This window comes from Diadema antillarum, unplaced genomic scaffold (assembly GCF_040938485.1).
Source record: "Diadema antillarum isolate AM-2024a unplaced genomic scaffold, OU_Dant_1.0 scf00000137, whole genome shotgun sequence".
Lineage (NCBI taxonomy): Eukaryota > Metazoa > Echinodermata > Echinoidea > Diadematoida > Diadematidae > Diadema > Diadema antillarum.
The window spans coordinates 1,542,562-1,555,373 of record NW_027271026.1 but is presented as its reverse complement, the minus strand read 5'-3'; the positions used below and the strand labels follow the sequence as shown (position 1 = coordinate 1,555,373).

The window sequence follows — 12,812 nt, the reverse complement described above, 5'->3', positions numbered from 1 at the left end:
ACAAATTCCGAGTCTAGTTTATCCTTGTGACTTGGAAAGGTATATCATGCCGTAAAATGTATGTTTTTTTTTTAAGGTACTTCATTATGGGGCGTAGCAAGAAGGTTGATTTGCAATCAACTGCAAATATCTATTGCAAATTTTGCAAATTACAATCAAACGCAAGTTTCCGTTGCACGAAGGGAGCTTTCGATTAATAATTGCAAGTTGCAATTGATTGCAACTTTCTTGTAACACCCCCTAAATCTTGCAATTTTTCTGTCACTCCGGGAATACAGGAAAGCGAGCGTAAAGTCCTTGGTGAGCATCGCAGAATACTGCATGGGCCAGGAACTAGAAGGGGATGAGACAGATCTCTCGACACATGGTACCATGTTACGTAACATCATCTATCACTTCATGATGAAGGTTTGCACCTCACTTCAAATACATTCATTCCGAGATAGCAATCTGATAGAAATCAGATAGAAATCAGATTTTATTTTTAGAAAATTGTTGAACACTGGTAAACGTGAAAGGAAGAGCCATGATTCAGAGGTCAAGGGTTACTCACCTCCTGCTTAATTCCTTTGTCATCTGCTTGGAGGTAACCTGACATTAAAATCTAAGAGTTTCATACTTATTTTTGGTCATGAGTCATCTCAAAATTTTGCTGCTGTTCAAGGTAACAAGACACTGTCTTCTGGAAAAGACCTTTTTTGAGACGTGGTGTTGTTGCAGAACAAGGAATGGGAAGAAAAAAAAGTATTACTGCTCAATCTCCCAAGAATGCATTGCATATTATAGGCTCTATTTAATTTGCTGATTATTCAGATACTAGTCTGATTCTGTTCAAGTCTTATTCCACATCTTACATGTCTTGAATTTAATATTTAGGAGTAAATAGTCATTTACATACTAATTTCGTGTCTGTATTTTAATTCTCATATTTAATTTCGAAATGTTCTTCAATAACTTTTTCCGAAGCAACTATTTCTGATTCCTTCAGAATTACGACACGCCAAAGCTGATTAGCGACTTGATTCCTTGCGCAATCAAGCTGCTTACCTGTGACGTCACAGAACTAGAAAGTGCAGCCGGATACATCATCGGGACACTGTATCAGAAAGGCGAACTGCTTGCACCGCACGGTGAAGCTATTGTGGAGGCCTGTCTGAACAAGAAGTGTGAAGGGTCAAATCTAGGAAGTAAGCTACAGCTAAGTCCTACTTGACATCTTAAGACATCATTTTGAGAGACCGATTATTACTATACATAATCATAATAATATAAAGATACATTAAGTTCAGAATGATTCTTTTAAGAAACCGATTATACATAATCACTATAAAGATACATTAATCTTAGAATGCTTCAAATACATGTACTTTTATTAATATGATGTAGATATTATATACAAATATATTGTCGATACCTCCCTCCCAAAAACACACACACATACAGACACAGACACGCAGTCACACACACGCACACATGACCGGTATATGTTGGAAACAAATCCACTTCACTTCCTCCTGTTTCGTCTCTCATTCTTCATTCCTCCATTATGTCAGCATGGGGACGAATAAGGTAAAATGTACTGGAAATTGAATGCTGCATCATTTTTTCATGTCAAACGTTTTAGAACAGAAGGAGGATATGTTCATGGACAAACGAAGGTCACAAATTTCATCTCGCTTGTCGCTGTGTTGCTAATCTTTTTTGTTTTCACTTTCACGATATTTCTTCGACACAGTGGCCCTGAAGGGAATATTCCAGTATAACCCGGATGTGATTCTCTCACACATTGATGGCCTCGTCGAACTACTAGAGGACATGCCAACATCTGACAAGACGTATCTTTACATGCTCTTCGGCGATGTGGCCAAAAAGAATCCAGAGGTAAGCTTGTAATGTAATAATAATAATATAATGATAATAAGGTCTTATTTATCCGGGGTATCCTCTTCAGTGTTGCCACTGCTCTACCAGAGGGCCCTGGCATTGTTATTACCCCCAGCGTTGCCAGGTACCCATTTATACACCTGGGTCGAGAGGGACATTGTGGGTAAAAACATCTTGTCCAAGGACGTAAGCACTTGGCTGGAATCGAACACGGGTCCTCCGATTGTGATCATGTGATCGTCAACAGAGGCAATAGTGGAGTTATGTAGTTTTATCATAATTGCCATAGAGTTTATTGTATGATTGCCCATTGACCTTTCACCTTTATGAGTTTGTAAAATGGTTTATCAACAAGAGAGTAAAACCGCAATTGTCATTATCCTCATTGCCCCGATGAACGTTAGACAGCCCTGTCACTGCCTTGAAAACAATTTCTGCTATCGATCTCAAAACGTTTTCATATTCTGAACCACTTCCTGGACAAAATTAGAATTCCTTTCGTCTTGAAGGAGTTTATTAACTTTCCTTTATGTAGAGAGAATAAAAAAAAATGAAGCACCTGAAAATGCTATCTATATCAATGAAAATGAAAGAAAAAGACGAGATATAGATCGAATATGCGCTTTAAGGAATCGGAATGCACGTGATCTAGAATATTGACAATGGCAAGTATGAGATTTGTTGAAAGAGTACCTCGTTTGTAAATCTATATTAATTCCTGGTTTTTATTTTCCTGAAATGTCGAACCTTTCTACAGTGAATTATTTTCCATGAAGTTTTTATAGTAATCTATTCCTTTCAGATATATTGATTTGGAATTGTCTCTGCCAGAAGAATATATATTGTTGATATAGTGTTTGTGCCATCGTCATTTTAGGACTGACTTAATTTGACGTTTCTCATATGGCAGGAACAGTCAAGCTATTGCTTTAAAGGGATGGCTAGTAACTGATCAGTGGGAATCAATGGGAATGCTTGGGGATGATTGTTCAATCCTCATGGGATTCATTTAAGAGTACATTATATATCTATTGTGTGGAAATTATTTGCTTCAGATTGGTCTCATATTCAAGTAATGTGCAGTTCAGTGTTTCCAGGTTAGCATGACTGTACAGTGTAGGGGCGATCGTTAACCGCCCGACAGTTGTCAACAGATAGAAAAAAGGACGTAGAAGTTGATCAATAAAACGAGAGAGACACAGAGAGAGAGAGAGAGAGAGACAGAGAGAGAAGCATGATGAAGATAATCGTATGCCGATAGATTTGACTATATCGATACTCCTTGCAGGCTCTCGAAGCCCATGTTGATGTTCTCATGGAGGATGTCACAGATGCCACGCTTGCGGCGGTATGCTTCATGGCCGTGGCCGATATATCGATTCCCTACCCGAAGCGATTCGAAAAGCATGTAGACAAGTGTATCAGCGCATGGGAGCAGATCCCCTACACCGTAGCGTCGGCCTGCAAGACCATAGCAAGTGTGGGTCGCATCAGCAAGGTAAGATGGTAGTGGCCGTTCAAAAATTTTGTATGGTTGGAACATAGCAAAAACGAGTATTTACTATACCTTATGTTGCCCCAAAATGAATATCTTGTAGGGACATGTTAAACACTTTCATAATTATGACGAAATGTGGATTTTTGTGGTATTAGCATCGCGCTCTTTCAAGGGGTCATTGGGACTTTACACCCGGAATTGGCGAGACGCACTGTAAATGCATTTTAAATTTGGGTGACAAACATTTTATTATGCTAACACCATGTTCTTGGTTTTCATCTAAATCTGTCAATCTATTCTGTCCTAAAACTAGTATAGGAGGCCAACAGGCAATTTACTTGATATTTTCATTTTTAATTTTCTGCTACTAATGTGAAGGGTTATACTGAATATGAGTATGCACTTTCAACATGACAATTTGAGCGTCTTGGAAAGAAAAGAGAAGCCTGATATGAAATCTCAACTTATTCCATGGTTCCAGAAACATGCAGACAAGAGCCTCAAGATTCTGTTCGGTAAGCTCGAAACCATTGATCCGATGTGGATCAGCGTGATCATTATGGAAGCCAAGCGGGTGGGCCAGGCGTACAAAGAGTCCATGGAGCCGTACCGATCACAACTCGAGGAGCTGAAGAAGTGTCAACAGATGGGCGTTCCCGACTTGGTGCAGTCCGTGCTAGACTTTCTCGATGATAGGAGGTTTGTCTTGCCACCCGAAATTCCTTCTTTTCAATTGAGAAATGATTGAGTGCGCATGCAAGAGAATTATCAAACAAATTCATTTTGGTGTGTAAGTGCATGTGCCACTATAACAAATTAGCAAGTGATCTATTTAGACTGATGTTCAATTTTCACTGTAAAGCTTGAACTGCAATCCAGCACATGTGCGTTTGAGAGCAAGCGTCATATGTACAGACAGTAGAAATTATAACTGTGTGTACCTAATATAGCAGTGTGTTTAGATCTTTGTAAGATGGTAGCGTGCAAATGGAGAGAGCCATATTAACGAAAATCTCCTTTCAAAGTAATTAGGTAAGTTGGCTGTCGGAAGATGATGATGTGATCTGGGCTGATTCACTTCTGTAGTCCATGACAGTGTGCCTAACCTAGTTTAAAGCAAATCACGCTATACTTAAGTTCGATTTACTCACGGATGTTTGGGTGCATCTCTCGCCTTCAGCTTGAAGGGTCTGAGCGAGGACATCGCCGAACAGCGAGAAGACATCGACAACTTGGACTCGCGGGTGACGACCACGGAAAACGACGTCAAGAGACTGGACGAGACGGTAGAGCAGCAGGGTGACGACATCAAGAACGTGAAGAACGAGGTCCACGAACAGGGAGAGAAGCTGGAGGAACTGAAGGAGGTCGTCGACGAAACGGTTGAGAAAGTGGAGGAAATCGATCACAAGGTGAGTATGTTCTTTCAAGGGAATACGTCCATATTCCCCCCTCGCCTTTACATGCCCTCACACTGGCCATGTGTAGCCATGGCGATGTCCGTCGATGGCGATGGATATGAGAAAAAGCAAACGGATAGCTCGACTGGCTCTAGTGGATAAGACTCTCAATTCATCCGAGTGATTTGTAACATATGGTATCGACCCTCATCTACTTGTACTACAAAGTTGTGATAATATCTGGACAGATATTTGCAACAAATAGGGACAGAAATGAGGTACCATTGTGTCCAGTTTTATGATTCGTTGCATCAACAACACCCAACTCCGCCAACCAGTGGCATATTTTGTATGATCATGAAAGTTAAGTTCCACATACGCCCACGGCATTCTCAATAGTGAAACATGTAAATGCTCTTTGTTGCAGACGATCACCAACGCGCCAAAGTGGTCCCGCGATGTCTCCAAACTCCTCAACCCTGAACATGAGCATGACTGGCGGTTTCTTGCAGTTCGACTCGGATACTCGGGTGAGGATATCCGTAACTGGGCCCTGTCCCCTGATCCGACTATGGCTATCTTAGCTGAATGGTACACCACACACAAGAGCAGTGATGCCACGTACGCCATCTTGAGTGCTCTGGAAGACATGGGACGAACAGACGCCGCGGAGATCATAACTCAGTCTCTGGAGGAAGCAGGTAAAGTGATACAATTCTGTAGTAGAAAGCGTTTATGTAGTTATTTAGATTCAATCTCACGAAGAACGACAATAAGCACTTCCCCAAGTCAATCCAATTCAAGGTAGTAGTTCTCATTTCTGAAAGTTGACAAGTAATCTGTAAAGGTTGTTACTACGCATGTGGCTATTTGCACGTCATAATTTCGAAGATCTACTCTTGATTCATTGGTGTTCTTCCAAGAAGATGTTATGTAGAGATTTTCTCATAAAGGGAACGTCCTAAACAATGTCATGTTGATGAATCATCACTGCGTACGATGGAAAGATTATTGGTTCTGATCTTTGATCAAAGATGTACGAGTAAATATCTGCGAACTACTGATGATCATTGCTGTGTTGGAGCGCATTTGGTAAAACGTATTTTCTTTCCTGTAATAAAACGGTGCTCTTGGTGTTTCCTTACAACAAGTATGCGGTGTATATTGTTCTCCGCTCATGTTCCCTGACAGAACTGCTGGTTCCTCAAGCCCCGTCCGACGACTCCGAGAAGCCGCCTACCATCTTCCTCAGCTACCAGTGGGACCACCAGCCCGAGGTGAAAGCCATTAGAAAACATTTGGAGATGGCAGGATTCCCCTGCTGGATGGACATCGGCCAGATGGGAGGAGGGGACCAGCTCTTTGCTCGCATCAGTCAGGGGATGCGATCCGCCAAAGTGGTCCTCTGCATGGTGACAGAGAAGTACTCTGGTTCGGAGAACTGCAACAAGGAGGTAAGAAATCCTGGTGTGTCTAGGTTGATTCGTCTAATTGTAATCATAAATGCCGAATAGATTGTAATCTCATCAAAAACTTGGAACAGAAGTGTGCATTTATCACTCGTACAAGTCCACTGACCAGTCTCTGAATCAATTTTCTTCTTTGGCCCATTTTCTGAAAAGGTAAACCTTGCCAACCTGCTCAACAAACCAATCATACCGATTCTCATCGATCGGACTCCTTGGCCACCAGAGGGCGCAATGAGCATGCTCTTCTCTCAGCTTCTTTACATCCAGTTTTACAACGAGAAGGAGTACGTGAGGGGAGAGAAGTTTTGGGATGACGCCAAGTTCTCCGAACTCCTGGGACAAATCTCGTATCACGCCAACCCAGACGAAAGCATGGTGACCGAAGGTGCGTTTCTTGGGTATGGATGTTACAACTGTCTTTTCTGTTTCTATTGTTCATCTCTCCTTTCTCTCTCTCTCCCTCTCTCTCTCTCTCTTTCACTGTCTCTCAAAGGTACTACCAGCAGCTAGTACAAAGTCTGCCAAAATTTGTGCATCATTTGTGATTATGGTTCAATATACATAAAGTGTAGATTATAACTTTGCTAAAAAGTACCACTTCGTGAGCATTGTTCCGGATGTGGGGAGGGAAATCCAGGACGGTGTATTTACAAGGGCAACTTTTCCTGCATTTCGTCTGCCCAGATTTATGTTTATGATAATCGTACGAACAAACGTCCTATGGACAACGTTCTATGATTGCCATCGAAACTTCTTATGTGCATGTGCTTATCGGATATAAGATGTCGGATGACTCACGCTGATCGCCATTCTCCTAGTGATAAGTAGTAATCTCATGAACTGGATTTGGCTTTAGTCGATTCTGGGGGAGACTTCATTCTCTCAAAGTGTCATGCCCGTCGAATCAAGTTTTACTCCGTCATCTTCTCCTTACAGAGTACCGAAACTGGATCCCTCAGGTGGAAGACAAACCTGCCGTCGTGAAGAAAGTTGAAGAAACGTCATCAAATGCCCAGCCAAAGACTAACACTCAGGTATGGTTCAGATGTATTGACCCTAACACAAACTGAGAGTTCACCTAAACCATAGGCCAAATCTAAGTCAGCTATTACCCTTCAAGTCATGAAGGTATGATTTAATGCATATACTGTGGACTTATTCATGCAAGCATGTCTTTTAGAAACTGTATAAACCAAACAATACCTGCGGCATTGATGTTGACATTTCATAACATCAAAGCGGAATATTTAACAGTAGAGTAAAAAAAAACCAACAACAACCAGCAAACAAGTTAAAATCCCTGGTAAATCCCAGCTTATTCGTGTGGATATGGTATTTTGTAATCTTAACTGTCACAGGACATGCATAACATGTGAACTTGAGACTAGGGTATTTTAGATGCCTGCAGATTTTCAAATCACATATTTCGATCACTACGCCAAAGTACAGGCACCGGTCTTCAGTCTAGCCTCAGATGAACATCTTAACACAGAAAGCATCGCTTATATCTGACTTCACTTTCTGTGTTTCTTTTTTGAATTCCTCAGGAACCTTTGGAGCATCCGTCCGTTTTCATCTCGTATCAATGGGGCAAACAACCTGAAATCAAGAGACTGTTCTCACGTCTTACGAGTTTAGGCTACCACTGCTGGCTGGACATCAACCAGATGGGTGGTGGAGATCCACTCTACTCCAAGATCGACAAGGGGATCAGGAATGCAAAGGTCAGAACAGATATTACAACCTTTAAGTTAGGAAACATAAAACAAATAATAAACACCTGCAGGGATATTGATGGATGTCCCGTTCATCAGTAAGGTCTAACCAAGCTACAGCACAGGTTACCATTAAGTGGCAATTCAGTGATGCTTTCATTTGTCAGTCATTCCTTTACATCTTATCAACTGACTTACCCTTATATCATCTTTCTTTTGTTTCACCTCCAGGTCGTCGTGTCTTGCGTCACACCGAAGTACGCCCTCTCCGCCAACTGTCGTCGTGAGGTGAGTCTGTCCGACGCTCTGCGGAAACCCGTCGTACCTTTACTCATGGAACAGATGACATGGCCACCGGAAGGACCGATGAGTATGACCTTCACCCAGCTCCTCTACATTGACTTCACCAAGGAGACGAGTCAGGCCAACTTTGACGACGAAAAATTCGACGAACTTCTGCTGAAGATCCAGGAGCACGCCCAGCCGACGCTCCAGCTGGAAACAGCTGTGGAAGTAGCGGACCAGAGTCCTGATCAGGAGGAAGAGAACGGAAAGCAAGAGGAGGCCAGTCAAGAGGAAAAGTCTGATGAAGGAGAGAAAACGCAAGAGGAGAACACACCGGATGAGAAAGAAGAACCAGAAAGACAAAGCCCCGCTGAACAGGAGGTACCTGAGAGGCCAAGCTCCACTGAGCAGAAAGAATCTGAAAGGCCGCCCTCCGTTGAACAGAAACAACCAGAAAGGCCAACCTCCACTGGACAGGAGGTACCAGAAAGACAAGACTCACCAGCTCCGGTGGCGGAAGCAGATCCTTCTCCTCCCCCTCCTTCTCCACCTCAGGTGTCGGAGGTACAACCGAAGCCCCAGGAAGCACAAATTGGTGGCCCGACAGATAACTCACAGGCACCGTCAGAGAACAAAGGACGCGCGGGGTCTGGAAAGAAGAACAAGAAATCGTCGCTCTGTGTCATAATTTAACGACGTAATTTCGCGCCTCGTACATTTGATTACCCTTTGAAATAGTTCCCTTAATTAATATATGCAAATCTCTGCTCTCTAAATCGCAAGATCATCTGATTTTCTTAAGACTGTACTATTGTATATAGAAACATGTAGAATATTTTCAAATATGTGGCTGAATATTTCCCGAGGGATCAGCATGATATATTTTAAGTGGAAAGCCTGCAGAACATTTTAAATGTATGCCCTGATTTCTCAGAGGGCTCGGCATAAAATGATCTTTTTTTTAGCTGTTTCTCTATGACTACCAAACAGGCAGCAGGGTGAACTATTGGATTATTTGCTAATACATGTAGTCCGAAATGAAACGCAAGGTACACTATGCGTGTTGTTTCGTAGCACAGATGGAGTATAATCTTTGAAACATCTCAACGTCATATGAGTATAGCGTCTGAAAAGACAGAACAAGTACTGTATGTGGAGAGAGAAAAAGATTATAGAGAAAGCGAGAGATAGGTTGATGGATGAGAGAGAAAAAAATGGTGAGGAACTAAAAATAGAAGCAAGCGTAATTTATGGATTGCAGTTTCATGTCTGTCCCTTACAGTCAAGAAGTACATTAGATTATAAAGGTTTATCCTCTCAGGTTGTATGTCTTTCATCAAATTCTCGACTGTGAGATATTAAAAAAAAATACATATGTTGAATTGTTTTCGTTGTCATTCATAAGAACCCTAACATGAAAAGGACAGATGTTGGAGAAAATCGGTAATGCAATCTCTCATAATCAATTATAGTTACTGGAATGTTTTAGATGAATTGCATTAACATGCATTACACCGAATTATCTTACTCTGCCATAAGCTGAATGGTTTATTTCATGTCTATCACACGCGTTGAGTGGGTTTACTTCTGAACAGAACCATATCAACATGATGAACAAGGCTGACGGGGGTCGGCTTTGGAACACTTATCGTCACTCACAACTGCCAGCGCTAAAAACAAACAAACAAACAAACAAACAAAACAAAACAAAACAAACAAACAAGCAAACAAACAAACAAAAACCAAGCCGTGGCCCAGATCAGACAAACCGAGTTTCTGATCGTTGTTTTAAAGATGAACGGACCAAGATTCAAGGGGGTGCTCCTGGATGGCGTTATGATTGCCGCCATAATTATTTTGACGATGAAAAGCTAGTTTGCCGTCATTCAAAGTAGATCACGTATTTACACGCAAGTTTCAGCTACACGCAAGCAAACCAACTTTGTCTTTAAAGGATCGGTATGTAGTAGGAGGAACCAGCCAGGAAGAACGGCCGAATCGAGAGACGAATTGAGATTCACACTATTTTGACCATTCAACCATGCTCACCGTACGAATTGGTTTCATTCGAACTTTGGTGACGTGGGAGATGCTAAGCTTGGGTCCGTGTTTAATACAGCGCCCTCTTGAATCCTGTTTTTAACAAGAATGCATGACTTCAATTTTGGACCCCGTCTCAATGGGCTCTTGTCGATTTTTAGCTATGTTAGATAGCGTGCAATTTTGGTCTTCTTCTTTTGTATGTATGGATATAATTGAAAATTGCAACGTCATCATGTCTTTCAGGGGAAACGGGGGTTAATTTTAAGCCAAAGAACGCGTTTCTTAACAATTTTGTGGTTGTGTGTTACCATATATAGTGTAAAAAAAAGAGGAAAGATTATGCCTGCAATTTTAATGGAATGTCCTCCATGATATAACAGCTACTCGTGTAGTGAGTCTATGATGGAAATATATTAATAAATTCTTCTCATGTTGAACTTAATGTATTCGCCATGCTTTCATTACCATCTTTGTTTTTTGCAACATATTCTCTTCTGAGATGTGATGACTCCCTGCACATTTAGTACTTGGTAAAACCAATTCATGTCAACACTGGGCTAATTTCGACACTAGGCCCTATAATTTAGCCATATATTTTAAATCGACGAGTTGCATGTCTCTTTTCTCTTTCTGTTTTGTCGTTTTCACTTGCAACCACGTGAAGTGAAATTAAATTAAACTCCATGTTCATTTCGTTAACACTAACTCAAAACCAACCAGATTATGATAACCTTCAACAAACAACATGAAAGACGTCCATTTACATTAGACTTAAATGACAGAGTAATGAATTTACCGTTTCTCCAAACAGCATATTTTTTTTTTGTCACAAGTACTTGGGCAAAGCAAATGAAAATATGTCATAACTCACAACTCTCAAGTTCATTGTATGAAAGATATCAAGATCATTTTTTTTTTTTTGGTGCAACTTCAAGCCCCTCCCCTTTGAGGTCATTCTTATTATATTATCTCGCAGCGTCGCAATGATACAAAAGATGCAGATTCTTTCGTTTGAATTTACCGGAAAAAACAGAAAGTTTAATGATGGTTTGCTTTCGAGTAAGTGGAAGAATAGCATGGCAATGACATCATTACCCTATTTAGAGCCTATAGTTGTCTGTGACATTGACCACATCATTATAGTTGCGAAAATGTGTGCAATGTAAAGATATCAAATCTTGGTTATCTTCTGACCATACTTCAGGGGAAGGGGACGGTTAAATGTACAAGCATAGTAGCGTATATATCTGTTATATAAGATATCTGATATGCATAGTTAATACTTACGCATACATGAGTAGAGAGACAAAGTAAATATTTAGTCAGGGTTAGACAGTCACTGCTACAACGAACAGAATAAGAACGGACGCCATCTAGCGACGAAGAACGTGGCATGCATTGCTGCTTCTCGTCTGTAATAGAATTTCCATAGCCTTCAATGTAGAAGAATCAACTCAAATTAGAATGTCATATGGACTGGAAGCCCTAATTTAGACAACGACAGTTAAGACAGTTTGAGATGTCATTATAATCGCAAATTCGCAATATCGAACATCTGCGTATACTTGAAAGTTGTAAAATCGAAATGGATGTGCCATTTCGCATGACTGTGTCCTCATTGCAATTTGCACATAGAACCCCTAAATGAGACTTTGTATACAAACATGGAATAATAATATATCCTCCTCTGCCTCTAGAATGTGTGCAAGAAAAAAAAATCCTGATCGATACTCGAAGCAGAGAGAAAAAACATGTCTTCGGAAATAAACGTGGAACTAATGACATTACAGGCAAAACATGGAGTATCGTATGTTCCCGAAAAATTAGCAATCCCGAAATTCCTATCTTAGCACATCTCTGTCAAGAGGTAGCCCTGATAATGAAATGAATCGAATCGACATAAATCACTGCTAGTCACGAAAGCCATCCATTTTTTACAATCATTTCATAGACGAAAAAAAAAAGTCGAGCCAAATGAATCGCACACTTGCTGAAATAGATGCAATGTTATCTTCCTTCAGGACCGGTTTGATAATAATGAAACGTAACTTATGGCACACAACAAAATCAAAATCAAAAGCTACAGAATTCTGTAATTTCTTTGCATGTTGCAAACATGGATGTGCTAAAGAGCATTTCCAATCCATAAGAATTTGCCATAAGCCCCTAGGGTACACTGCCCTACTTTGGCAAAAGGAAGCAAGTGACATACCATCTGAATTTGAGTTATTGATGTTTTCATAATTCACATAATGAGCTCTTCTTCCAGGCCAAATTTCATGCAGAAAGACTCATCCTACCAAGAGATATATAAGACATCATGATAGTCCATTGACGAGAAATGTCACTTTTGTCACTTGCTTCCTTTTGCCAGTGAGTAGGGCAGTACAGTCATGACTGAAAACTACGCCCAACACATAATATCCCTTGAATCCTATAAATTTCGGATGTTCAACCATTAGAGACCAAGTCAAGACACAACTAATATACCTTTAAATTATTAACACAATAGTAGGAA

General features: G+C 40.8%; 1 protein-coding gene across 1 annotated transcript; it reads left to right on the top strand.

Moving 5' to 3' along the window:
- The first annotated feature begins 46 nt into the window (after nt 1-46).
- Nucleotides 47-9,145, top strand: LOC139721070 (uncharacterized). Its single transcript, XM_071632400.1, has 13 exons — nt 47-51; nt 279-408; nt 989-1,187; nt 1,736-1,881; nt 3,173-3,382; nt 3,864-4,081; nt 4,563-4,794; nt 5,210-5,483; nt 5,974-6,236; nt 6,405-6,636; nt 7,188-7,285; nt 7,799-7,975; nt 8,198-9,145. The coding sequence occupies exons 1-13, from the start codon at nt 47-49 to the stop codon at nt 8,942-8,944; spliced, it is 2,931 nt and encodes a 976-aa protein (XP_071488501.1). The 3' UTR covers nt 8,945-9,145.
- Nucleotides 9,146-12,812: the final 3,667 nt, after the last annotated feature.

Bases quoted from the DNA above. Each gene is read 5' to 3' on its own strand.
- LOC139721070 (XM_071632400.1), top strand. The intron at 5,484-5,973 runs GTAAAGTGATAC...GTTCCCTGACAG, and splicing joins TCAGTCTCTGGAGGAAGCAG to AACTGCTGGTTCCTCAAGCC. The intron at 7,286-7,798 runs GTATGGTTCAGA...TGAATTCCTCAG, and splicing joins AGCCAAAGACTAACACTCAG to GAACCTTTGGAGCATCCGTC.